This window comes from Mustela lutreola, chromosome 17 (genome assembly GCF_030435805.1).
Source record: "Mustela lutreola isolate mMusLut2 chromosome 17, mMusLut2.pri, whole genome shotgun sequence".
NCBI lineage: Eukaryota > Metazoa > Chordata > Mammalia > Carnivora > Mustelidae > Mustela > Mustela lutreola.
In genome coordinates, this window is record NC_081306.1 from 12,036,813 (window position 1) to 12,064,122 (window position 27,310).

A 27,310-nucleotide genomic window follows, 5' to 3' on the forward strand; every position below is an offset into this window, starting at 1 on the left:
CCCACGCGCTTTCCCTCACTCAGTAGACCAGGCTGGTGGGGAATGGCTGCGGTGGTAATTTCACATCCTTGGTATCTGGGAAGATGTTTGGTGCGGGCTGGGGAGGCTTGGAGGAGAGATCTTGGTGTGGTCCATGAGAGAGGGCGGGGAAGAGAGCCAGGCATGTGGGCACGAGAAGTAGGAATCCGAGTGGATGTTGGCGACAGTGTCCGCCAGTGTTCGTCAGACGGTAGTTGACTCTGTCAGCGGGTTGTGAGATCATGTTAGTGAGTATGACCAGCATTTTTATAAAAGGACAGAGTTAGAAACTTTCCGAGTGAGTCCTGTATATTGAAGGCAGGCTTGCTTTTTTGCATGTAACCTTTTTCAGGTATAGATCTGTGCACACGGATGTACGTGTTTGTGCCCCAGGTTGTAATAAAAACGTCTCGTTGTAGGCTGTGGCCACGAAGGTTTGAACTCATGGGCTTTAGGAAACTTCCATGTATGCTGAGCACCGTGGCAGGTGTTAGTAGTATATGGGAGGCAGTGGGCATAGCTCTGACAAAGACCTTGATCCTCAGGTGCTTCCTTTCTCTAGAGCAATTCGCAGTGGGAGATTTCATGTGGCCGGCCCCTGGGAAGAATGCTCATTCCCTCACATTACATCTCCCCTGGCCAGGAGATTTCCATGCTCTCTCCAAGAAGGGGATAATCTGCTCGAACATCCCACCATGCTGTCCGTCCCTGTTTGCGCGGGCCTCCTCATGGAAGGAGCACAGGTATCATATCTGACGAGTAAAGTCAGGAAGCAGCTGGCGTCCCCAGCCCCTTTTTGACCAGGGGGTAAGGCTTTGGCATTGAAGAGAGCAGGCCTGGAAACTGACTTTGGGGGTCCCTTCTGGCAGCAGAGCCTGGGACATCGTTGAGAGTGCTGAGGCTCCTTGTGGCCGTCCTGTCTCTCCACTGATGGGGTCTCCTGGTCTGGACCCTTAAGCTGTGGCAGCAGCTGTGGTCTGAAACCCAGTGTACCTCAGGCCCGAGATCCATCTCTAGCACCATCTCTCTAAGGAGTCCTGTACTTGGGGGGAAACGTGCAGATGCTGAGTCATCGTGAGCGCTCCCGTCTTTCCCTCAGCTTGTTAGGACCCAAGAGAGCCTGATGCCCCCACTTGCCGTCCCCTACCCGGGGAAGATGTCGTTGGAAAGGGTCGGATGCAGAGGGCTTTGGTTCCCGTGGTGTGTGAGCTGCGGAAGGCCTCTCTTACACGCCCAGTAGGGTATGGGTGTGAATGCGGGGGCCCTGATAAGGCATTTCTTTGGGCGGGCCTGACAGGTTCCGCAGTCGGGAGAGCTGAGAGGCTGGGTGTGACTGTATCGTGTCCAGAAGCAGAATGACACTCAGGAGTGACCTCCCATTAACATTTTTTATGTTCTGGGGTTGGTCTCTGAGGGAGTTTACTTACCACAAACGTTGTTCGGATTCTGTGAAAAAACTGAATTTTCTCCTTTGCCGCCCTTCTGGATTAATGACCGAACAGTTCAAGTGCTTTTAAACTGCGGCAGTGACTTTCTGTGTCTTAACTAGCATGCCATCAGCCAGAAGGTGGTGCTGTCGTGTCGGCAGCCAAGCCCCCTTTCCCTCAAGTCACACTTGTCATTTAAATGCTCATTCACGCCAAGTAACGTGCGCACGTTGAGGCTGTGGTGTTCACGGCGTAGCCCCGTGCAGTGTGTCACTGGACAGGCAACAGGGGACATTTGTGGGATCAAAGCTTCAGAATCCGGGGCGGGGGAGACCCGCCACCAGGTTAGCCTTGGTTAGGCTGCTCGCTCAGGGGTATAGTGGCACTGCTGGGAAGGCAGGAGGATCACATCTACTCGGTGCCGTATTGGTTCCTACACTGTCTCCCGTGTTCAGAGGACAAGGGGAGACCTCAGAAGGAGTCTGACCCCTCCAGGCCGGGAGGCAGCAGGTTTAATAAAGCAAGGGGACTTCCATCCGAGGCCTGTCTCAGGCTTGCACCTGCTGGCCAGAGTCTTCAGAGTTTATGTTGAGGCCTCCATGGGGTTCAGTCCCATGGACTGCCCAGATGGTCTCCACACCACTTTCCTGTCTGAAGGCTGTGTCCTTGGAACAGCTCCCGCTGTGGGAACAGTAGGCAGGGAAGGGGGTGAGTGCAGATCCTCTGATTGGGGGGAGCCAGCCCATGGGTCAGCTGGAGGTCACCTCCTCACCATTATCTCCTCCAACCTACGCAGTCTCCCGTGGTTTGGTTTGAAGACTTACGAATAGAGATGAGAGGCATTTCCATAGACAGAAAGCATTTTTTTTTTTAAGATTTTATTTATTTATTTTTTTTTTCAGAGAGAGAATGTGTGTACAAGCAGGCAGGGTGGCAGGCAGAGGCAGAGAGAGAAAAGCAGGCTCCCGGCTGAGCAAGGAGCCCGATGTGGGACTCCATCCCAGAACCCTAGGATCATGACCTGAGCCGAAGGCGGTGGCTTAGCTGACTGAGCCATCCAGGCATCCCAGAAAACATTTCTTCCTATTCTTTTTTGGAAAAGATCTAAGTATCTAGAGGAAGACTCATGATGTTTCTAAGAAATACTGTGCACAATTCAGTGCTTAATGGACAGTTCAACCAAGTTGAACTACCTGAGCCAATCTCTCAGTTTGTTTTAACCACTTGAAAGAACCCCAGATGGTATGACAGACTTGGAGTAAAGCTGTGTGATCTTGGGTGCCTGAGTTAACCTCTCTGAGCCTTCAGCCGCTGGGAAAATCTGCTGCTCGGGGCTGGGAACAATGGATGGAGGTCGTAAAGGTAATGTTCTCAGCACAGTGCCTGGGTCTAGCTGCTCAGTCAGTGTTCACTTCTTCCCTCTGTCCCCCCTTTCAGAAAATCAGCCATTAAAATAATATTGCTCCCTTGATTTTACTTAAAGTATGCGTTGCAGCGTTGTGGAGACTGGGTACAAAACCTCTTGGTGTTTGCACGTGGACCTCGGGGGGAGGCCATGCTTGTTGCTGTAAGTGGCTTCCAGTTGAAATCTCCTGCCCATGCCGACCGAACAAAAGACCAGACCCGTTGCCACAGTGATTTTCAGCCGTCTGCCCTTTTCTTGCCCATGGCTCCCAACAGCTGGGCTGCCGTTCTAATTCTCCTCTTTTTCTTGCCGTTAGGGGTCTCCCTCCGAGCCTTCTCGGTCGGTCCACTTCACTCCTTATGGGGGCAGCTTTCTGTTAACGGGGGAAGCATCATCAGTCATGGGAGGATTACGGATTCGTAGACACAGAGAAGTCTGTAAGATTGCTCTAAGGTAGGGTCTGTGGGTCTATTCTCAGACTCGGTTTGGGAATCTGGTTTGGGAATGGTCTTGAAAGTACAGGCAGTCCTCGTTCTGCACAGATTCTGCATTTGTGCATTTACCTACTCGTTAAAATGTTTTCGTAACCTCAAAATCAGCACTCACGGAGCTTCTGCGGTCACTCACGGACATGCGCAGAAGGCCGAGCGTCTGAGCCGCCCGACGCACACACTGCCCAGTTGAGGTGGAGCAAGGCCAAGGTGACGCTCTGCCTTCACGGCACAGCTCTCAGGCTGTGAACAAGTGCCCTTTCACGGAATTTGTAGGACCACGGTTTCCATGGTTTTGTGCCTTTTGCAGCAGCCCCCCACCCCCACCCCTACCCCACTATCACCCCCACCATCACCCTAGCACGGTGCCCAAATGCTGTCCCATGTTCCTGAGCACCAGAAGACTGATGTGCCTTATGGAGAACGCACCGGTGTCAAATACACTTTGTCCATGCACGAGTTAACAGTGCTGTTGTTGGCAAATTCATCAGTAACGAACCAACAGTGAATATCCAATAAGGTATCATGAAACGGGAGCACACATGCAGCAGGAGTGCGTGTTGATGGCTTGAAGAAAATGTGGCTCGCGTCTCTAACCCTGGTTTTCCGCAGGAGCCGGACTTCAGAGACACAACTGTTTGTTCCTTTCTGTCTGCCTTTCTCCTTCAGGGGGTTCGGCCCAGAGGCCTCAGGGCTGCCTGCGTTTTGTTTGTGATTCAAGGACAGATACCTGTTGTAGAGCTTCTAGAAAGCCATGGGGCTCTTGTCCGTCAGCAGCACTGGGCTGTCCTAGTGACGCAGCCTGGCGGGTGGCTCGCACACCACTTGGAGCGTCTGCAGACAGGGAGGTGAATGGAGAAGACAAAGAGTCTTTCTTGGGGGACATGAGAACATGGAGCCATATCCTCAGTTTATTATGACTAATCATTTTAGAAAAATGATAGTTGTCTAGCTAAAGGATCGAGATTTGTTACAGCCGATTGTATCTTGAACATCTCTGCTTTTAATTCTTGTGCCTTGAATTTGACTTTAATCAAAGATGGTGTTGTCTGTATTTCTTTCTCTTGTTATCAACCCTCTGGTCATCAGCTTCTATCTTAATGTTTCCATCACATGGTGAGGCTTGGGAAAACTGGGAATCTGAGGTTTACCTGGCCAGGCTCTTCGTTTCAGCCTCATTTTAACTGGCACCTTGTCTCTTGAAAAAGGAAAGAGCGGAGATGGACTAAGAGCAAATAGTAGTCGAGGATTCTTTTATTCTTCTCAGCCAGAAGGCTTTCGCTAGTGGAGCCTACGTTTTAAGGAAAGCGTTGTTTTTAGGTCTGTCGAGCTAATCAAATGCTAGGAATCACGGCACAGCTCTGACCTGTCCTTTGACCTGCAGGACCCCTTAACAGGTGGATGTTGAAGAGGGACAGTTTCGAGTGTGCTGGACCCACCGAGCTGGACCGTCCTCTACTGCGGTGATCACCCAGCCGGCTCACCACCTCCTTCACTCATGTGCCTGGAAGCTGTTTCCACAGAGATGGCCGCACTGACTTCCCTTTGAACGGGGTGTGTGAGCACCTGACCTCCATCTGAGAATGACTGGGTGCCCTGCCTTTCTGTCTCGGAAGGGGAGGGGTGCCTCTTTTGTGACCGCAGCGTTGATGGAACCATTATCAGTATTAAGTACGGACACTGACAGGCCTTGGCCAACCTCAAGCCAGACTTTCCCAGACACATCCTTATCTTTCAGAGGGGAGGGTGTCATCTGTTTCATTTCTTGGTGGAGAACAGCCTTTATCCATTGGTGCATTTCCTTCCTCATCTGTAGTTAGAGTGGTATAGGAGCTTAATCTGGATGCTTTCTTCAGAGGTCTTCAAACTGAAATTCTGTGAGGAGATTATCTCTTAAGTATTCTGGATAACGTCAGACAGTAGAAACAGGGAAATACTTCAAGCCCCCCCATGTGCTGGTTTTAAAAAAATTGTTAGTATTTGTTCTGAAAAATACCTATCATAGACTGTTTTTAAAATCTGTCATTGTTTAAAGTCTCCTTTACATCCTTGTTCGTGTAATTAGATCTTTCTTCCTTGTCATCACGTAGACCACATTGGGTTATATTTATTTATATATAAATAAAGGATATATTTTAAAGAATACATAATATATATGTATTCTCTATACATAGGATACAATCATGGTATCTGGTAATAGAAAGATTTAATGGATTCTAATAAGGAAAGATAAACATCACGATCACAGGCCAGGATCTGAATGGCACCGATGACTATACTTTGCTGATGTTCCCCGCTTGGAGAAATTTTTACAACCAGTTGATAATCAGTTTTAATATTGCTTCAGAGACATTTTAAGGGAATAATGTTCAGGAAATTACATGTAAGTGGAGAGAAAATGTTTTCCGTAAAGTATTTTAAGTGAATGTAAAGACTTCTCTCTAAATTTCCATTGGATTTCTCATTTGAATAAAGGGAACTTTTCCCCCTGCCTTGCTTGCTAGTGTTTTGAAAAGTGATTGTTAGAGCTTGATCTTCGGCTTCTTATCTTGATAAATCGAAGGCTCTTAATGCTGTAATTTAGCAGCAGCAGTGAACAGCTGCCTCTAGGAATAAAGATCTTTTTTCATAATTCATGTTTGGACAAGAAGGTGTACCTGGTAATGAATCTTGATTATCTAAACGGCCAGTGATGGACCTCAGCTATGATAATAGACTGGTTTGCCTTCAGGCCTCAGCTCTTTTTTGAGTGCTTACTGATAAGGAAAAACAAAACAAAGAATTCTTAACTAGGTAGTTGCCTTGGGGAAACAACAGCTCCTGAAATGTTTCCTGTGTCTTAGGCTGAGAAAAAAGAGAATTTAAATAAAACTCACAGGTTAGAACCAGCTCCAGAGGTCGGTCTCTGGGCTCCCCTGAATGATTTTCTTCTTTGTTACCTTAATCCAGCAGCACTCCCAGGAGAGCCTGGGGCCGGGCTGGTTTTGTTTCCCTCCTGTGGTTAGCTGCTCTGCCTTTGATACTGTGTCATAATAATTCCTTGTTCGGTGTGAGTATCTAGCCTTCCCTGTAGCGGTTACCTCGATACATAGATACAATATTCATTTTAGGTTAGCTGGAAGGTAGGCTTCTCTGTGCTCAGAGAAAGTGAAAATTATTCTAATTTGTACCCCAGCCCTCACCCCGGAGTTGCTGGCTCTGTTCACATCATGTCAGAGAAGGTGGTTAGGATGGTCTGTGGTATTAGCTGAGTCTTGCTTTATGACCTGGTTCGTTCTTATTTATTTATTTATTTTTAAGATCTTATTTGTTTGACACAGAGATCACTAGTAGGCTGAGAGGCAGGCGGGGGGGTCGGGGGGGGGGGGAAGAAGGCTCCCCGCTGAGCAGAGAGCCCCATGCGGGGCTCCATCCCAGGACCCTGAGATCACAACCCGAGGCGAAGGCAGAGGCTCAACCCCTTGAGCCACTCAGGCGCCCCAACTGGTTCGCTTTAACAAAAATTCCCAGAGTGTTTGGAAAGAAAGTGTCATTTTTCTACTTGGGAAGTCTAGGGTTCCGTATGTCCAGGAGAGCCATCTTGTTAAATAATGTAGTTCTATTCTTTTATTTATTTACTGATTGCTTTTGTTTGCTTGATCTCTAAATGTACAGTTGGGTTTTTGTTCTTGTTTGTCTTTTTTAACTCCTACTGTGGTTTCGACACGGTTGGTTTTTCCTTGTAATTCTCTCAGGGTTGGCTTTGGGTAGCTGAATGCTGTTCTCATTGGTGATTTGTCGTTTTGGTTTTTGCCCAGAGGTCAGTTTTGTCTGAGATAACTTGTTGCTACCAAGTTTTTCTTTTTTGGCTGGTATTGTCCATTCTCATATTACTTTGAACCGTTCTGAGTTGCTCTGGATGTGTCTTTTGTGAATGACAGATTAAAATTTGCATCTCTTCAGTTTGAGAACATCTGTCTTTTAAATGGAGGGTTTGGTCAATCTATCTTTACTATTTACTGTGCTTGGTTCTTTTTCTTAACACCCACTTGTGGAGCAGGCTTGGTACAGTTTCTCTTACCAACGACGCCTCTCTTCCCAGCTGCAGTCTTTGGCAGGGTCAGACTTGGTTGCCACCTCTCTGGGCCTCTTAGTGAGTTCCTTTGTCCCCTTGAGTAAGGGACAGACGGGTCAAGTAGGGAGAGAGCCGGTAGGGGGCTTCAGAATCAAGCTCACAGAAATCCCAAAAATGTGGAGATGTAAAGAAACTAGAGATAAGGGAGCACACCAGACCACCCTACCCTAGGTGTGTATGTTGGGGTTGGGGGGGAGGTGGTCTTTTTTTATGACAGTCACCTGTGACCAACAAAGAATAACCAGACCCTAGAAAGAAGTAAGCCATTAAAGATGTTATCACCAGTCCTTACCCAAACCAAACCGCCGCAGGAATGATAAGATTGCAGGCTTCCTGGTTAGTTCTAATTAAGAGACTGTTTGTTACTGGAGGCACATGTTGGCAGCCCTGTTGGGGACCCCCCCCCCCCCACTCCTGAGAGCCTTCTTTTTTTTTTTTCCTCCTATATCCTTGCAGATTAAAACCCAGCTTTACCCACTCTCCTTTGTCCCCGAGATTTGTTCTTTGACTCCAGGAGACGAAACCCTCTCCCTCTCCCTCCCCAGCCTTCCCTTGGAGAAGGCAGCTCTTCTGCGTGCCCAGCTCGATGTGGGGCTCTGGGTCCAGCCTTCTGCCCCTTGCACGCCTGTGCACATCTGGACCTTAGTGTAGCTTCGGGGTGTTGGGGCTGCTTCCCAGGTCTCGGCCCCCCAGCACCGCCTCTGCTGCTTCTCTCCTTCACCCTGGGCTTTAAGTTCTCTGATTTCTGACCCCCTAAGGATTTCTTTTTCTTTACTTTTAGCTCAGCTCTACATTTGGGGTGGGAGGAAAGGTGCTAGTTTCCTTTCTCTGACTCTCCTGTGTATTCCTGGCGGGAGGAAACTGCCTGGTGGTGTCTTAGCTCCATCCGCCTCGTCGCCAGCACCCGGCCGAGTTCTCCCTGGTTCTTTCTGAAGTGTAAGTGGCGTCCGTGGCCGTAGATCTTACAATGTTGGTGTCGGGCTTTTCTCGCTCTCTCCTGCTGGACGACTTTACCTTTGCCCCTATGTCATATTTAACAGAAATTCCACACGGAAAACAGCAGGATTTCTCTGTGACTGTGCATGAAGGGTCCGTCGCTCCATGTGCTCCCTTAACTGACATGTGACTCTGTCCAGGCTTTGCTGCACATCGCATGTTTGTTGTGCTGGAGCATCGACAGGGGATGGGACCCGCAGGCCACCGAATTGTTTGGCGACCCTGGTTTGCTCTCAAAAAACAGCTGCAAAAGCTCAATTTGGGGAATGTGGTGACTCCCCATCTATTACTTGAGCTCCTACGTCCCACAAGTGCTCATGTTCCAGGGGAGCCAGATTCTGGTCGGGGTGTCTTAGCTGATGCTCAGGCCTTGCCTGGATTATTCTGGCAGCGGAGGTTGGGGGAGGAATTTAGCGTATTGCACATCAAGTGCTCTATTTTCCTTTTTCATGTGAAAAAGAAAAGGGAATGCTTTGGTTTGCCAAAGTGTGTTGTTCTAACAGCTCTTGGGAGAGCTAAGGAGCGAAAATGACGTTTTGACAAATCTTTTACCTTAGTTAATTAAGCTCTTTGGGGAACTAGACTGGAAAACTGAAGGGAAATGCATTGCAGCATTGTTACTGGAGAGGCCAATACCATGGTGAGTCTTGGGCTGTAGAAAATTCTTCTAGGCTCTCTGACGCAAGCTCCTGTGGTCTGGTTGTCTGGGTGAGCTTTTTAATTGCAGAAAACTTTTAAAGATAACCCAGCAAAGACAGAACAATACGGGGCACATCGGTGGCTCAGTCGTTAAGCGTCTGCCTTTGGCTCAGGTTATGATCCTAGGGTCCTGGGATCAAGCTCTGCATCAGGCTCCCTGCTCAGGGGGAAGCCTGCTTCTCCCTCTCCCTCTGCTGCTGTGTCTCTGTCAAATAAATAAAATCTTAAAAAAAAAACAAACAGTATCATAATGAATCCTTCTGTACCCTCACCCCTCGCTCTTCAGTCACTACCACGGCCAGTCCTGTTCTGTCTCTGTCTCTGCTAATACCCACTCTCTCCCTTGTTTTTTTTTTTTTTAATTTAAAGATTTTATTTATTTATTTGACAGACAGAGATCACAAGTAGGCAGAGAGGCAGGCAGAGAGAGAGAGGAGGAAGCAGGCTCTCTGCGGAGCAGACAGCCCGATGTGGGGCTCGATCCCAGGACACTGGGATCATGACCTGAGCTGAAGGCAGAGGCCTTAACCCACTGAGCCACCCAGGCGCCCCCACTCGCTCCCTTTTTGTCTTACTTTGAAGCATGTTCTAGATACCATATCGTAATCACTGGTTTAAAAAAATATATATATATATTTTTTTTCCATTGTGTATGCTGCCAAGACAGATTCTTTTTTTAAACATAGGCACAGTATTATTGCTCTTAAAAAATAAGTTCTATCTTAATATCCTCAAATATTCACTTACTGTTAAAATGTCCAGTTATCTTACAAACATGACTTTTTCTGTTTGAGTCAAGATCCTTGTAAGGGGGGCGTCTGGGCGGCTTAGTGGGTTAAAGCCTCTGCCTTCGGCTCAGGTCATGATCCCAGGGTCCTAGGATCGAGCCCCACATTGGGCTGTCTGCTCAGCAGGGAGCCTGCTTCCTTCTCTCTCTCTGCCTGCCTCTCTGCCTACTTGTGATCTCTGTCTGTCAAATAAATAAATAAAATCTTTAAAAAAAAAAATCCATGTAAGGGCCACACATGCTGATTGTTGAAATGTCTCTTGTGTCACTTAAATCTACAGGTCTCTCTTACAGAGTCTTCCTCTTCATTTGTTGAAAAAAACAAAACAAAACAGGGTCATTTGTCTGAAGGCTCCTGTAGTCCTCATTTTACCGATTGCATCCCCTTGTGTTGTGTTACGTATTCTCGTGTCCTCCTCTTCAACCTAGACCCGTTACTTCATTAGGGGTCGGTATATGGCAATGTTGTAACTCCAGCATTCCTTTTCTATTTCTGTCCTGTTTGTTGGAATGCATCTGTAGAGAGAAGCTCTGACTTCTCTGTGACTTGCAATGAGGATAGGAAAAGCAGAGTATATATTTGATTCTTTCCTTTCATTTATTGCTTCTTGAAAAAGTTGGTCAATTTACTAGAATTCTCAAGGGTGACCAGTAAGTTGTTTTAGTATCGTTATGAACTCATGGCTGTACGGCTTGTCAGTATCTTCAGTGCGATGTCATCAGTGGCCTTTTTTTTTTTTTTTTTAAGATTTTATTTATTTATTTGACAGACAGAGATCACAAGTAGGGAGAGAAGCAGGCAGAGAGAGAGACGGAGAAGCAGGCTCCCTGCCGAGCAGAGAGCCTGATGTGGGGCTCGATCCCAGGACCCTGGGATCATGACCTGAGCAGAAGGCAGAGGCTTTAACCCACTGAGCCACCCAGGCGCCCCTCAGTGGCCGTTTTGACCCTTGATGATGATCCGGTGGTCTCAGCTTTGCAAGGGAGAGCCTCTGTAGGATGGCTGAGTCCTTTTTACTTGTCCTGTGGTATGATAACATGATCCAAGGCTCATTGGACATTTTCTGTTATAGACCTGGAATCAGCACTTCTCCAGGGAGCTCTGGTTGCTTTTCATGAAAATACTGTTTCAAGACCACAGTCTGGGTGTTCGAGTGTTCACGTCACGGTACTGAGTTGGTTATTGTTTCTGAGCCTTTGATAGAGCTAAGAAAATCTATTTTCTCTTTGTTGTTCTCCCTCCTTCAGATCATACATCATGAGTTCAAACTGCTATTTCTTATTCAATATTAGGACTACAAGTTTTTTATTTAACCTCTGTCTGTCTTACATATATATATCTTCTTTTTCCTATACCAAGAATCTTGGTTCTCAGTGATACTGGGAATGGTAGAAATAGAATACCATATAATTATTCATTTTCATTTTCCCATAATACATTCCCAGCAGTTTCAGAATAACCAAACCAATGCAGTTACCAGCAGTGTGACAGTTTAATTTTTTTTTTCATTTCTTTTTAGCTTAGAGTGTTTCCTTTGAGGGATGTACAATCTGATAGCTATTTTAAAAACCTCCTCAATTCTGTCATTATTTATCATATATGTATATGCACAAGCTTTTATAGGGATAGTCTTTCTCTATATGGTCTGTTTTATTTATTCTTTCTCCTTTAATTACTGTGTTTTCAGATTTTGTTTGGGGGGGGGTATGTGTGTGTATGTGTTTAGCCCAGCTTAACATCTTTGTTCTGAGGGCTACCATATTCTAATCCCACTGTGTTTCCGTAGCTGCCTCCTTGTTTTATCATCTGTTAGTTTCCTTTGTGTGCACTGTTCTTGTTAATATACCTTTAACCAAAGCGGGTCACATGACAGTTTTGGATTCAAAGGGAGAAGTAAATGCACTCTTTTTTTTTTTTTTTTAATTAAGATTTTATTTATTTATTTCCGGCTCGGCCCAACAAGGGGCTCGGTCCCAGGACCCTGAGATCATAACCTGAGCTGAAGGCAAATGCTTAATGATTGACCGAGCCACCCAGGCACAATACACTCTTGAAGGAAAGAGCAGGAAAGCCATATGCAAAGGGTGCACGTAAAAAGAAGGCAGAATTTTTGGCCATTTTGCCTTCTGCTGCAATAATACTATGTAATATTTCTGTCTGGCCTATTTTTATTTTATTTTATTTTACCTTTTAAGGATTTTATTTATTTGACAGAGAGGAAACACAAGCAGGGGGAGGGGCAGAGGGAGAGGGAAAAGCAGGCTCCCCCATGAGCGGAGAGCCCAACGTGGGGCTCGATCCCAGGACCCTGGAATCATGACTTGAGCCGAAGGCAGATGCTTAACCATCTGAGCCACCCGGGTGCCCCTATCTGGCCTATTTTTAGTCATTGCCTATTAGTTTCCTACTGTGAGCGATATTGAAATGAGCTACTAATCTGTTATTTTTCCTGCCTTCACTCTTCCCTGCATCTGATCTGAAGAAATACCCTTTTACTCACCAACACCAAGTGCAAGGAAGACAGTGCTCGTTTTCTGCCCTCATGGCCTCCCTCGCTTTCCCCTTGTCTTTTCCTAGTACCCGGACGGCATCTGCACGGGCAGAGCCAACAGCCATTCTGCGTGACACTCTGTCCCCCATAACCATCGATCAGTTTTAGCTTTACAGGTGACTCTCCGTGTCGCGCCCACACAATGTCGCATGTACCTACGACGATGCTCCTTCAGTGTGCTTGTGCGAAGCTTGTTCTCTGGTGTGGCTTTTGGGAACAATGTCGCAGAATTCTTGCATGTTGGTTTGTCTATAGCTTTTATACTTGAAAGCCAGTTTAGTTAGATGCATATTTGTATACAAAAAAGCACTGGTTCAGATATTCTTCCCTTAGTATTTTAAGCATGGTATTCCGTTTACTTCCGGGGTGACGTGCTGTTCACAGAGCTCAGGGCAAGCTGATTTTTTTTTTTTCCTCTTTTAAATGACTTATTCTTTGTGTCTGGGTGCCTAGGAGATTTTTTGCTTTAATGTCCACTAGTTTTATTAGAATGTGTTTTTCCAGTCTAGTTGTCTGGGATCTGTTTTCCCCGGTGTGCGGTCTGTTTTTTCCCTGTGCTGTAAATACTGAGTCTTTTTTTCCGGTTCCTTTAGCAAAGTTGTCTTAAATTCTAATTTTGAGCATTGTTCTTTACCATTGCTTTTGTTTCTGTCTGTGTGAACTTAAACCCATTAGGGTCTGTCTTTTTTTTTTTTTTTTTTTAAACTGTCTTCTGTGTCACATTTCTTCTGTATCATATTTAATCTCTGTGTTTCTTTTTGGTTTAAGATCTTTCCTCCTTTTCATCTTCTCTCTTCTGAGACATTCTGCATTCACTCATTTTTGTGTTCTGATTTAGCCTTCACTTATGAAAGCATTTCTTCTCTAATTCTTTCCCGAGTTCTGTTCTTTTGAGTACTATCTCCTCATTTCTGAGTTTTTCTGCTTGTGATTGTGTCCTTACGTATTATATCATGCTCTTAAACTCCTTCAGTTCCTTTCAAAATATTAGGTACAGTTTTCATGTCTTTTGCAGGCCTTTCTGGCGCGCTTTCACTGACTATAAGGATAATTTTTCTGCTGCTTCTTTATAATAACTTCCCATGGGATTTGAACACAATCCTCTCTGTTACTCATTTTGGCTCTACTTTCTTTTTCTTTTTACTATAAAAAACCCCCTGAAGAAACATTAAATTGGCAATAAAATACGTTCTTGTACACATATTTGAGCTCGGTTGTCAATCCCAGTGATCTAACGGCAGGGAAGTGTACCTTAGAATTCGCTACCTCAGGTGACTTACAGCCATTTCATGGGGACATGGTTTACAGAGGAAACCATGTTTACAGAGGAAGCGGACGTCTGCACTTACATGGGTTCAGGTTATGTATGAAATGCTTATGTCTGAGCCGTGAGAGTCAGGAGCATGTATGTGTTTTAGAATTCGACCAACACAGTGACACAGTTTTGAGGGGATAGGGTCCCCTCAAATGTCTTCTGTAAGGACAGTAGTTCCGTGGACCACATGGCATGTTACTACCAGCAGAAGAGTTCTGTGATGAAGACTTCGCTTCACCTTGGCAGCTGTGATAGTTAACGGTTTGACCTAACGTGGCTCTTTTTTTTTTTTTAATACGTTTTTATACGCATGTATTTGACAGAGAGTGAGCAAGAGAGAGCACGAGCAGGGGGAACAGCAGGCAGAGGGAGAGGGAAAAGCAGGCTCCCCGCTGAGCAAGGAGCCCGAGGCGGGACTGGATCCCAGAACCCTGGGCTTATGACCGGAATCCAAGGCAGACGCTGAACAGCTGAGCCATCCAGACACCCCAGCTTCATGTAGCTCTTTTTGAGCCATTTCATTCATATAGAACAGATTACTGAGTGTCCACTGTGCTTATCCCAGGCGCACTTCTGCTGTAGGCCTTTCCACTGGCTCCTTCCTCCACCCGGCTCTTTCTCTCGACGTGTGGTAATTCACACTTTGACCTCACCTCCTGTAAATCATGGCTCAGAAATTCCTTGTGATGCTTCGCCTTGCCTCACTCCATTTAAAAGTAACTCTTCAGGGCGCCTGGGTGGCTCAGTGGGTTAAAACCTCTGCCTTCGTCTCGGGGTCCTGGGATCGAGCCCCACATTGGGCTCTTTGCTCAGCGGAAGCCTGCTCCGCCCCCCCACCCCTACCTGCCTCTCTGCCTACTTGTAGTCTCTGTCTGTCAAATGAATAAATAAACTCTTTAAAAAGAAAAAAAAAAAAGAGTCTCTTATTTAAAAAAAAAAAAAAGTAACTTCCATCCCTGCCCCCTTCCTTGCCTTACCATGACTTACCACCATGACTGTTCGGTTTTTCATTTTGTCTAGACCCCTTTCCCCCCCATCTGTTTCCCCTTAATAGAATCTAAGTCTCATGGAAGTTCCCCGGAGCCTAGAACAGCACCCGACACACTAAGCATGCAGAGATTTACTGAATGAGTGCGTATATGCTGGACACTGGCCTAGCCGCTGAGGCTACAGAGGTGAGCGACACTTGCCCCAACCTCACGGAGTATTTTTGGTCCAGTGGGAGAGGAGAAATTAAATTAGTCAACGTGTGGAAAGTGCTGTATGAGAGAGCAGAGCAGGAGACCCAGAGCTACTCCAGGGTACTCGGGGTGGGCTTCTCTGAGAAATAGAATTTCGAGCTCAACAGTGAAGGAACAGTTGAGTACGAGGTTTGTGACTTTGGGGAGGGGTGTTCTAGAAAGACAGAGCACCTTTTTCAAAGGCTCAGTGGCCAGAGAGAGCAAGGCTGCCATGTTCAGTTCAACAGAACGAGAAGAAGGCGAGTGAAGCACGGGAGCGGTCCGCTGGGCAGGGCCACACCAAGCGGTGCCTTGAGGCCAAACTATTGGTTTTGCTCTTTCTGAACTACCTCAAACAGGTATCAGTCACAGCCGTGTAAGTTGGGTCATAACTTAGACCGTAGGGTCTATCACAAGGTGTGTAGTAAATACAGGATTTTATAGGACATCCTGCACTGAATTATAATGATTAATGACAGAATCCATTCTAGAATCTTTGCTCTAGAATCTTTACCCACCTGTAGCACATCAGGGATGCCCCATTCCCAGTATCTGCTTTGTCCCAGGCCTCGGAGGATTAGTGAAGATGATTGAGAGGACGACTAGTGACCGCTCAGCACAGGCCTGGCCCCGCTGAAGGGTCGCTCTTACCTACAGAGTGGGAGACAAAATTATTTGTCTTACTGGGTTTTGTACACAGTTAATGGCTTTTAAATTTATGCGTTCCAAAAGGAAAAAAGAAAATCGCTTTTTTTTTTAAGACCCTGAAGGTTTTTCAGGATTAGTTTTTAGATGCATTTAACTCTTCGGGTCCATGGATCTCAACTTGAATCTGTTAAATGTAGTAACTACAGTGGCAGAGAAGAGCCGAGAAGTCTCGATCTCATCTTTGTTTTGATTTCAGTGCATTGATTCAAGCTGATGTTACGTGTGATGTGTTTATTAGCTGCCCTCTCTGACTAATGTATTTCATCTGCTGCTAGACCAGAATTTTTTTTTTTTTTTTAATGAACTATCAAATAGTATGTGGCTTGGGATTTTTTTTAGCAACGGGAATATATTTGTATTAATGTGACTGGACTCTCTTTCCCTCCTCCTTTGTGAACAACAGCATTCATTTCTGAGCCGGGTGTTAGGGGTATAGACCATGTTGCTAGAACAGGCAAAGCTATCTCATCCTTGACCTTTAAAAGATAGTAGGACCTTGGACTTATCACCCTGTGTTAACTCGTGGAGATAAGCAAGCTCTGTGCTTATTGCCTGAGAGCTGCAGTGAATATTTAAATTTTTTGTTAAACTAAGGGAAGACCATTGTAGAGTTCAAAGGAAATTCTTGTATAGATTGGGGGATAAAATAAGAGTAAGAACCTGTGATCTGATTTTTGACATGGGCGGTGATCCAGAAACTACCTTTATTGCCCAACCTCCCAATTGGGTGGAGTTCAGAACTTTTGAAATTGACGAATAGATTTTTTTCCTTTGTGGTACAGTTCTTTTCTACCTCATCTGCCCTATGTATAGATTATTTTCTTCTCTCGGCTTTCCTTCTTCCTGGTTTATCATAACAGACAAGCAAGCTTGGCTAGATGATAAGCATTGTCTGCCTAGTTAAGTCTCAGAGGGAGGAGTGGTAACTGCGGGGCATGCTGTGGTCCTCCTCTGGGATGGTCCTTGGAGACCCAAGGCTTCAAATGCAGTGGTGACCTCCTGTGGTCTTTGGAAAAGCAGAATGATAGATTAAGAAACCTTAAACATATACAATGTTATATGTCAATTACATCAATAAAACCAGAAGGGGGAGAAAAAGGATCTATTAAAAAAAAAAGACAGAAAGAAAGAAAGAAAGAAACTGAGTCCAACAGTAGGTTTGGGTTTCCTCCTTTGTCATTTTAACTAAGCCGTATTTGCTTGCCTTGATCATCTTTTTTCCTCTTCTTCATATCATACAGATTAATCTTCTTGTGCTTTTAAAAAGTGAATGTCCATAAATCCCTACTTCATTTGTGGTTCTATACAGGGACTTAATTATCCCTAAGTAGATAGTTTTCCCAGCCTTCATTTTCTTCTAGAATTTGTGAAAATGATAGAAACACAATTGGCTATGGTATATGCATTAAGAGTTACTCTGGGTGACATTTTATAGTTTTAGGAGAATATCTGTTTTTCTGCAGTTTTTTGTTGAAATTTGTTTGGTGAAACCCATTATTACCCCCAGTTTGGAAATGGCCCTGACCTTTTCTTTTCCTCACAAATTAACATATCCCCAGCCCTCTGCTGCTGCTTCTCTGCTCTAGGGAAGAGTCTTAGGCATCAGAGATGGTTGAAATGTCCTGTGGCAGCACCAAGTAGGCTAAATTAGAAATCGTTGAATTTCTGGGAATCTCCTCTGAATAGAAATGTTTCTACCAGTTTTTCTTGTCATTGTTTTGTTGGGGTGTTTCTGTTACGTTATTGGCTCTGGATGAGGACTTAGACTTTTCAGCTGAAAGAAAATTCAGGAATATATTAGTGTGATTAGTTGTGTGTCTTAACTCTGGAGAGTAGTGAAGCCCATTTCTTAGGGGGTCAGAAGTAACAAGGATGCTTAACCATATTCTTCCTTACTACGGAAATTCACTGCCAGAATCTCTATTCCTTCAGGAATAGAAAAATACATATACCCCTGCCAAGGGTTAAAAAAGCCACTTTTTCATGTGAAACCGGTTTCTGCCTGAAATGCTAGCTTCTGTAAGCTTTTTATTTGTTTGCTCTAGCTGTAAGATTCTCTGTAATTTGTTTTAATACATTTTATCCTAACACTTCAATGGTATAGTTAATATTATAAATAAAAATGCTTTTCAAGTGCTCTTTGATATTGACGATATTTGACCAAGCTTCATGTTTGTGAGCTTTAAATCATAACAATAATGATCAGCGTGTATAATTTGATATCTGTTTGATAGCTCTTACGCGATGGGTGGGGTTAAGGGTTTAAAATTGCCGTCCCCCAAATATTCACTGCCATGAAAGTGGATTGAAAGTTACATTATTGCTTTACCATTCGTGACAACAGATCCAAATAATCTCTTCTAACCCAGGAAAAAGTTACTAAATAATGCATTAAATCACATTTTTTGAATAGAGCCTTTTCTTCCCCTTTTCTCCACCCCCCCCCCTCCCTTTCAGTAACTCTTAGGTGCATACTGTTCATTCTTTCTGTGGGATGGCAGCATGGCTAGCCTGATGGGGGCGTTCCCTAGGTGCGGGCTGGAAGTCTGAGCCCATCTCTCTGCTGGTGTCCTTGTGTAGTTCCCACATCCGGGGCTAATCTGTGAGGTCAAACAGTTGGGTTGACACGTTGTTTACTGTTTCTTTGGCAGTTTATGGCCTGCCAGGAGAGGTTTCCTTCTCAGTGGAAGATGGCTTTCTCGAGAGGTGAGGCTCAGGAGGGCCAAGTCCACTACGTGGTTTGTTTTATTACAAGTTTTATTGTAATTATTTCAGAGTAATTTTTACTTATTTGTAATTTAGCTTATTCTTTGGAATTTTTACCTCCTGGATTCCCCAGATAATTTTCCTATTCTCAGAACAGTTTACTCCAAGAGTCATTTTTAAATTCTCTCAGAAGTTAGAAATTGTCAGTTTAAAATGTTGATGGGCATACATTCAGAAATGAGAGTGGGATTTCCATTCACTCTGTGATCTCTTAAGCTGGTAGTCATAAATGAAACGAATTGTGGAATTTTGGTTGTGCCTCGATCAGGATTTTTGCGGTTGAGCTATAGCCAGACATCAAATTAATTAAATAAAATCTGAGGACTGCATTTATTTTGGTCTTGGCTGGCATTAAATCAGTCCTTTTGAGTATAGCATTTCAGCGTTATTAGTAATGATATGTGTAAACTTATTTATAACTCATAACCTTCCTCTATAATTTTCAGAAACTTTGCTGTACCACGGTTAGTTAAAAAGTTTTCTTTTTAAATAGGGCTCTCTCCTAGTTATCACAGAGGACAGCACTGTAGGAATATGAGCCTGTGTTCCCTGCACTCAGCTTTCAGATCATCTGACTGGGTAACGACAGAAACAAAAATTTCACTGTTTCAGGTCTAAGAGTGCCGATTTTTTTATCTTTTTATTTTTAAAAATACTTTAAAAAATAAAATGAATACATGCTCATTGTAGAAAACTGAGGAGAGACACACAACAAACCCACAGAATAAAAAAAAAGTAGTCACTTAGAAATAATCACGATGACCTTCTGGCCTATTTTCTTCCCATATTTTGCCTCTTTATCTTGTGTGGGTATAACCATACTTTGGACAGAACTTTAGGCTTTGCTTTTTTCATTAATAGTTGTGAAAAGTTTTTTCAAGTTATTTTAACTCTGTGAAAACTGGCTGCATTAGTTAAATAAGTCATCAGGTCAATATACTATAATTTACCCAACAGTACTGTTATAGAATTTTTAGGTTTTATTTCAGTTATCATGCTGTAATTAACACTCTCAGAACCTCTTTGGGCACAAGAATGTTGTGTGAAGGAGGAACTCCAAATGCAGAATTACAGTTCTCTGGAATTTCACTTGGCCTGTCTATGACATATTTTTTTTCCTTTTTTTTCTTTTCTTTTTTTTCAACATGGGGCTTGAACTCATGACCCTGTGATCAAAACCCGAGCTGAGATCAAGAGTCAGATGCTTAACCAACTTAACCACTCAGAAGCCCCATGATTTTTTGTTGTAAAAAAAAGTTTTAAAATCAGAATTTCTCATATTGTCAGATTGCCCTGTGCAAAGATTGTATCAGTTTATAATCCATACAGTGTTATTTATTTTTTTAATGTTATCAGCAGTTCTTTGATTACTGAGGGAAGATACATTTTCTTTGTTTTCTTTTTCTTTACAAATGGACCTCGTGCATTTTGTTTTATCATTTTCTCCAACTTTGTTTTGAAAAATTTCAAACCTGTAGATAAGATAGCAACTTTCTCATATCTGCTCTATCTCCCCCTCACTCCATGTGCACACACAGACGTGCACACACGTGTGTACATGCACATTGCACAAACATTCATAACATATACATATATCAGCATGTGTATATATATTCTCTGTTGTAGGATATTTGTGGTAGTGGTTTGGTCTCATGTTCAGGCCATAGTTAAATTTCCTCAAATGTCCTAGTTGATGTCTCTTAATGGTTTTTTATTTTTATTTTTGATCCAAGATCCAGTAAAAATCATGCATTTTGTCTCCACCGCCCTTCAGTGTTCTTCAATCTAGAACAGTCCCCAGGCTGTTTTTGTTTTTCATGACATGGACAATTTTTGAAGAGCTTAGGCCCATTGTTTTGCAGGGTCCTTCTGTGTGCATTGTCTGTCCCATGATGAGATTTAGAGGAAGTACTTTCGGTGGGAGTGCCTCTATGTAGGTGATGTGTTCTCAGCACATCACGTCCAGAGGCATGTGACCTCCGTTTGTTAAACAGTTACTGGTGTTTTGTTAGATGAGTAGGGTAAAGGGTGACCTCCCTTTCTCCCCTACAGCTTTCCCCCTTTGTGATTAGTAGGCGCCTGGGGGTCTTAACCATGGGAGGATGTCACTCATTTCAGTGTAAACATTGTCAAAGCAGCGCTAAACTTATTGTGAGACGCTTCATTGGTTCTTATTTTGTGAATTGTGTGTTCTTACTGATTTGTAAGTATACTTTTATTATGAGTATTATTTATTCTCAGTATTTAGTGAGCCATTCGTTATTAGGTCCTAGGTGCTATTCTAAAATGTTCATAACAATGTGAAACACATGTATGATTTTCCCCCTTCACTGCCCAGAAGAAGTGGACACCTAAAGAGATTAATTCTCAGTTTTGTTTTTGCGAACAGTTGCCGCAGTTTGTTGTGTAGTTCTTCACGTAAGTCGGTTTTGCCACCCCAGAGCTTTGCATTTTTCCATAGTCACAGCAATTGGTTTATTCTCTTACAGTTTCTCCTTTTTGTGTCTTCCTTGAAGCATGAAGTTATTTACTCCAACAGGAAGGAGTTTTGCTCTAAAGACACTTGTCGGTAAACAGGCTTGCCAGATTTTGCATAAATGTGTCCCAAATAGTGTGTGGAACATACTAACACTAAAAAATGCTCTGGTGCTTATTTGAAATTCAGCTTTACCTGGGTGTTCTGTATCTTTATTTGCTCATTCTCCATAGCGCTACGCAGACATCGTGTATTTTCGGTTTTTGATTTAGCGTCTGTGTCCTCCTCTGGAATGTAAACTCCGGGGAGTCAAGATTTGACCTTTTTTTTTTTTTTTTTAAATTGAGGTTTAACGTACATATAGAAAAGTGCATTTGACATAAATGTACCTTTCAGTGAACTATCTCAAAGTGAACATACCCATAGAACACGACAGAGATTTTTATTCTAAATAGATTTTCAATGTCTTAAGTAGCAGCTCACATATACTAGATGATCAGCCTCTACTTGTACAAGTGCATCAGTGTCATAACTTGTGAACTAGGTATTCAAGTTACTTTGTCCAGAAACTAGCCAGAGGATTTACTGATCATCTATTGTTTGGTTATTATCCCCTTGAAAGGCATAATTTTTAGTGACTGTGAATACCAGATTACTTAGCTGTTACCCTACGGTAAAACATTTAGGTTTGTTTATGGTTTTGTGTTGTTTTTTTTTTCTTTAAGATTTTATTTTTATGTACTCTCTATACCCAGTGTGGGGTCCGGACCTACAACCCTGAGATCAAGAGTCTCATGCTCTACCGAATGAGCCAGCCAGGCACCCCTGTGGTTTTTAAAATGTACGTGTGTACATTTTGATCTCTAGACCTCTTCGTGCAAAAAAAAAAAAAAAAATCAGTTCTCATTTCAAATTGTTCTCATGGACTAGTTTCCTAAAAGAGGAATTGCTAGGTCAAAGGATATGAGTGTCTCTAACCCCCTTCTCATGTAGTCAGAACATTCCCTGACAGCCTGTGGACTGTCTGCTGAAGAAAGCACAAGAAGGAACTGATAGCGTCGCCCTGTGTTCCCTGCTTCCGAGAAAAGTAAGCGTAGGTGGCCAGTGTGCGGCCGCTTCGCTGACATCATTTTCCTCGGTTGGTAGAGTGACTGAATGCACTTCCTCTCCACGTAGAAGCTCCCAGGCTTTGGGCAAGTCAGTCAGCAGGTTTCAGTTTTCCCCTCTAGACCGTGAGGGTGCCCTGCGTGGGACATAGGCTCAGCACGTGCTCACTGCCCCTCTGGTGCACAGGGCCCCAGCTGCCCCCAGTTCTCCCAGGCCCTGGTCCAGACCGGTCACGGGAGCTGACTGATGCTGGGGGACCTTACCCCCAGCCCAGGAACACCGGTCAAGTCAGTGGGGGCCAGGGTGTGAGCTTGTAGGACAAGGATTCCCACCTTCCCATCGTATCCACACACCTGTGGGTTAGAACCCCTTGTAGTCAGACTGATTGGAACTGTGAAAGCACACCCTCACAGCGTGGGCTGCCCCTGCCTCTCCTTGCTTATCCACGGTACATCCATTTCTGGCTTTTTTGCTGGAAAAACAGATACTGCATTACCCTTTTCTTGTACCAGTCAGCTCTTTCCGCAACTGCTTCTAACCGTAGAGAACTCCTTAGAACTCCGTGAATGTCGTTTACGAATCTAGAGTACAAATTGTCTTGTGTAAACTCCTCTGTGTGTACATTACATTCAGCTCCTTGCTGCCAAGAAGAGAAAGTGAGGGTTTCTTCCTCCTTCTGATGTTCTCACTCTCCCAGAAAAGAGAATTGGTCATTCATTCAGCTAATATGTATTACAGAGGGCCTTTGCGGGAGAACATTATTAAATCTCTGAACTTCCACTAAATACCCTTAACACCAAAGGAGAGCAGGTAGACCGCTCAAGGGCGTTGGGGACCGGGGTGGGGTGGAAGGAGAGAGAAAGGAGGCATTGGAAATTCTGTGCAGTCCCCTGTTTTATTTAAACCATTCTCACAAATTTTAAAAATTCCACTCTATAATACATCTCTTTTATTTTAATATTAAAATGTTTTAAATGATCAGATTAATTATTTGACGTTTCCTCCCCGATCTCCAGTAGTCAAGTCCATGCCCTAGAAGTCCAGTGCTGCTTATTCAGTGGCTTGCCATGATTGTGGGCGCAGGGCTGTCGAGAAACCACGGGAACTAGCCCTGTTAGATACCATCTCCTGCAGAAATGTCACTCACTGGTGACGCGAAATGACTGAAGCACGGCCCCTTGTCTTCCGAGAACCGGCCTGGGTGTGTGTGTGATGGGAAGACAGGCCCAAGGCGTGGATCGTACAGTCCCTGGGTTCCAGTCGCAGTTGCATCATTGCCATTTTTCAGCTCGAGTGGATTCAAACGTACTCATTTGGAGGAGTTACTCTTTCGGTAGCGGGACTGGTTTTGCTTGTCCCTCCAGTCAGTGAAAGTGCACCTAAGTGAGTCGGAGATGGAACGGGAGATACGGATCTCCTTCCGCAGGTGACTGCCAGACCTCGTGTTCTGGCCGTGGTGAGCCCCCTGCCAATGGAAGACCTTGTGGGCTCATGCTTGTGTGTTCAGTAGCGTGGGCCTCCCGTGCAAACCGCCTTCTGCCTCTGGTGTGTGCGAGAGGAAGGAACACAGCGTGTCCCAACTGGGCGGGAGGCACAGCCACGAGGGATGCCGAGGCAGCACCTTCCAGAGGACATTTTCCAGGGTCATATGGACAAATGCAGTTTTCCCCTCTAGTCTCCCCACACACATGCACACTGTTGCAACCCACCAGTGCTGGATGCTCGCCCTGCAGCCAGTGTGGAGAGCACCCCAGCTCCAAGAGAAGGAATAGTGGTCCAGGGAGGGGACATGGCGGTTCTGCAGGCCTGCGATGACTGTCCCTCCCCAGAATGACTGGGGCCACTTGGCTCATACCGTTTCATTAAAATCTTTTAACTCATGAAGCTATCACACTTTTTTCCCGCCTCCCCCCCCCCCATCCTTAAATAACCCGAACAGCATTCAGTCAAGGCATCCAGGGAACCAAGGACAGGGTGGGCCCCAGCTCTCCGGCAGCCACAGTGAATGCCAGGGGCGCGCTGGCTTGAGCCAGAGACAGAACGTGCCCCCATCAGTGTGCCTTCTGCTCCTCGCCTGTGACTCCCAGGCCACCTGACATGCTCCCCAGGGAGCGGGTTTGTGGGGAGAGTGTGTACAGGGGGAGGAGACCAGTTGTGAGCTGCGGAGGGCACGCACGCAGCATTCCAACCCCCTCCTTTGAGGATTCTCATGAAATGTGCCATGTGAGTCGGTGGGGATTGTTTTCTACCTGCTCTACCCAGAAGCCCTGTCTCGGCCCTTGCCTTGACCAGTGGCTCAGGGTGGAGTAGGAGATGCCCTGGGCTCTATGTAGGCCGACTTCTTCAGTTTTCTTGCCTCTGCCTGCGTTATAACGTTCACCGTCTCTTCCGTTCTCTTTTATCACTTGAAAGTAGAAGCTCGGCAGTTTGACTCCCAAATCAAGTCTCGAGTGGGAGTTAGTTATTGAAAGCATGTTCTTTTCTTTTCTCTCTTCTCTTCTTTTTTCTTTCTTTTTTTTTTTTTTTAAATGGTAGTCAGCATGACATCATTGTGATTCAGGCCTGTGTACTGTTACCCTGAGTCTGCCGTAGAGCTGTGCACCGTCTTGCTGTGGGACTGATGCTGACGAATCCGTTCGTAGCCTTAGAAGCAAGTCTGGCTTGTTCTTCCCCTGTGGCCGGAGGCCTCTAACTGCTGCCCCAGCCCGGCCCCAGGCACTGTCCACGAGCTTGCTGGGAAGAATGGGCTCCGTGGAGCTTTCCACGTGAGTCCCAGGGAAGCTGCTAATACACAGTCCTCTTTTTCTTTATTAAAATCATAAAGTAGTTTTACGGAAAAGTGGGTTAAGTAAATTCAGCCACTACACAAACATACTTGAGTTGACACGTTTTAACTGGAGACGGCGGCGGTGCTAGACACATGAGTGGTGGGACATCAGTTATGATTTAAAGGATGGTGCTGTTTTTCTAGGGAAAAGCGAATGTGTCGAGTACTTTTATGTATTTATTTTTAAAGGACTTTACTGTATTTTTCTTTAATTTTAGAGCACATGCAAAGAGCAGGGGGAGGAGCAGAGGGGGGAGGAGAAGGAGGAAGGAAGAGAATCTCAGAATAGAGCTGCACAGAGTATGGAGCCCGACGTGGGGCTCCATCTCCCAACCCTGAGATCACAACCTGAGCCAAAAACCAAGACTTGGATGCTGAAAGGACTGAGGTGCCCCCCAAGTGCTTTTTAAAATCCATGGATGCTACGTTGTCCAGCATTCCATGTTCTGTACGGATATATGACTTTCCGAAGTTGTTCTTCAATTTCCTAATTTGTGTCAAGTATTTTGACGTTACAGGAGAATCCTTGGGTCGTTGGGAAATTTAAGATAAAACATTACAGAACATTCCAAAATGCTTTGATGCGTAGTGAGGTCATGATACCTGCCATTCTATTAATTTTTTCATGTAACTTATTTTATTATTTATTTAAATAAGTAGTCATTTTGTTTCTTTTTTCTTTTATTTTTATTCATGTGCATGTTCTTATTTTTTTTTTTTAAGATTTTATTTATTTATTTGAGAGAGAGAGAGACAGCGAGAGAGGGAACAGAAGCACGGGGAGTGGGATCCTGCTGGGCAGGAAGCCTGATATGGGGCTCCATCCCTGGATGCAGGGATCAGGACCTGAGCCAGGCAGAGGCTTAACAACTGACACCCCTCCCCAGGTGTCCCCATGTAAATGTTTTTAAATGTAAGACTTGGGGGTGCCTGGGTGGCTCAGTAGGTTAAAGCTTCTGCTTTCAGCTCAGGTCATGATCCCAGGGTCCTGGGATCGAGTGAGCCCCCGCATCAGGCTCGCTGCTCGGGAGAGAGCCTGCTTCCCTTCCTCTCTCTCTGCCTGCCTCTCTGCCTACTTGTGATCTCTGTCTGTCAAATAAATAAATGTAAGACTTGATTACATTATCTGACCAGTTTGATTTTGCACTGGTCGTCCAAATAGACAAAATGATCTACATTACTTTCTCCTCAGGATATAGAAAACGAAATGAGTATTTAGAACAACTTAAGAGATATTAGCAACTCGAGGCAGGAAAGCTTACAGTGCCAATATCACTTAAGAAAAAAATCCGCCTTTTTCTCCTGCTAGCAGGAAAATTTCACAGGTTCTGTAAGTGTTCAGGAGCAGTGACGAACTCGTTACTTCTCTGGATTTGGGGCGGCGCCACCTCCTGAAAGCACTTACCAGATGGGGGGAAGCTGCTCTCCCCGCCCCCTCCATCTCCCCGTCCTTCTGGCCCTCTCATCCTCTCTCTCCTTTCGTTCCTTCTCCCGCTAGCTCTCTGGTGTATAGACAGATTTGCCTGACTCGAGAGAAATGTCACCGAGTCGGCTTCAGCAGCTCCTGACAGACCCGGACCCTGTCTGTTCTGACCACGGAGCCTTGGTGGCCCCAGCCTCCCATGTAACAGGGAACGAGACTCAAATAGAAAATCAAGAGGTGAACAGTCCCCCTAAAATCCTGAAGTCTGTGGGGAGGAGATGGAGTAACATAAAGGGAGGGAAATGATGCAGGAAGAGAAGGACCATTTTAAAAGCCGAGACTGAAATCAAAATCAAAATAACCCTCGTTCAGTTTCGTGTGGCCCTTTTGGCATGTTTAGTAATCCTCAGGGTTTCAGTGTGTAGCCTCGAGATGGGCCCTACCAGTGACATAAATTAGTCGTTGGGCACATCTCAGCAAAGTAAAGAGTCAAATTGAGGTGGAAAATGAGACTTAACTTTAATTACTGTGTGTGATTCTTTTTGGAGACATCTTTTCTAAAGTGAGGCTTTGCCGTTTACAACAAACGTGCTTCGTTGTCCCAAGGCAAGATTTCCTTCCTTTCCTTAGGAAGTGATCCTCCCTCTACAAAGGGTCATCACAGGGCCAGGAGGCCTGGAGGTGGCTGGCCTGAATGTTAAGCGAGGCTTGTTGGCATTTTGGGAAGCTTTCTGGGGGTGACAGATCCTGTGTGGGGTGTCCTGGGGGCACTGAAGAGGCGAGTCGATTTCATAATGTTCCGAATCTTAAGGTACGTTGCAGGGGTGGAGAAAGGAGGAGACAAAAGGCAGAGCTGGGGAGGGGGTTCTGGGTCACAGGGTAGCATCACCCCGTCGTCCCCAGAGCGCCAGAGCGGCGGTGATCAGGGCAACAGGAGGGAACCGAGCACAGAGGCAGCCAAGGTTTCTGCGGAATCCGG

General features: G+C 45.0%; 1 protein-coding gene across 2 annotated transcripts in view; it reads left to right on the forward strand.

The window, feature by feature from the left end:
• The window catches only part of PARN (poly(A)-specific ribonuclease), a 158,162-nt gene that overhangs the window by 75,026 nt on the left and 55,826 nt on the right, over positions 1-27,310 (forward strand). Inside the window, exon 22 of one of the 2 annotated variants that reach the window (XM_059153981.1) lies at positions 4,726-5,833. The exons of the other annotated variant lie outside the window; for it this stretch is intronic. Within the exon in view, the coding sequence (XP_059009964.1) occupies positions 4,726-4,808 (83 nt within the window). The 3' untranslated portion in view covers positions 4,809-5,833. Of the gene's footprint in view, positions 1-4,725; positions 5,834-27,310 lie in introns of those variants that run through there. 2 annotated transcript variants of the gene reach the window in all.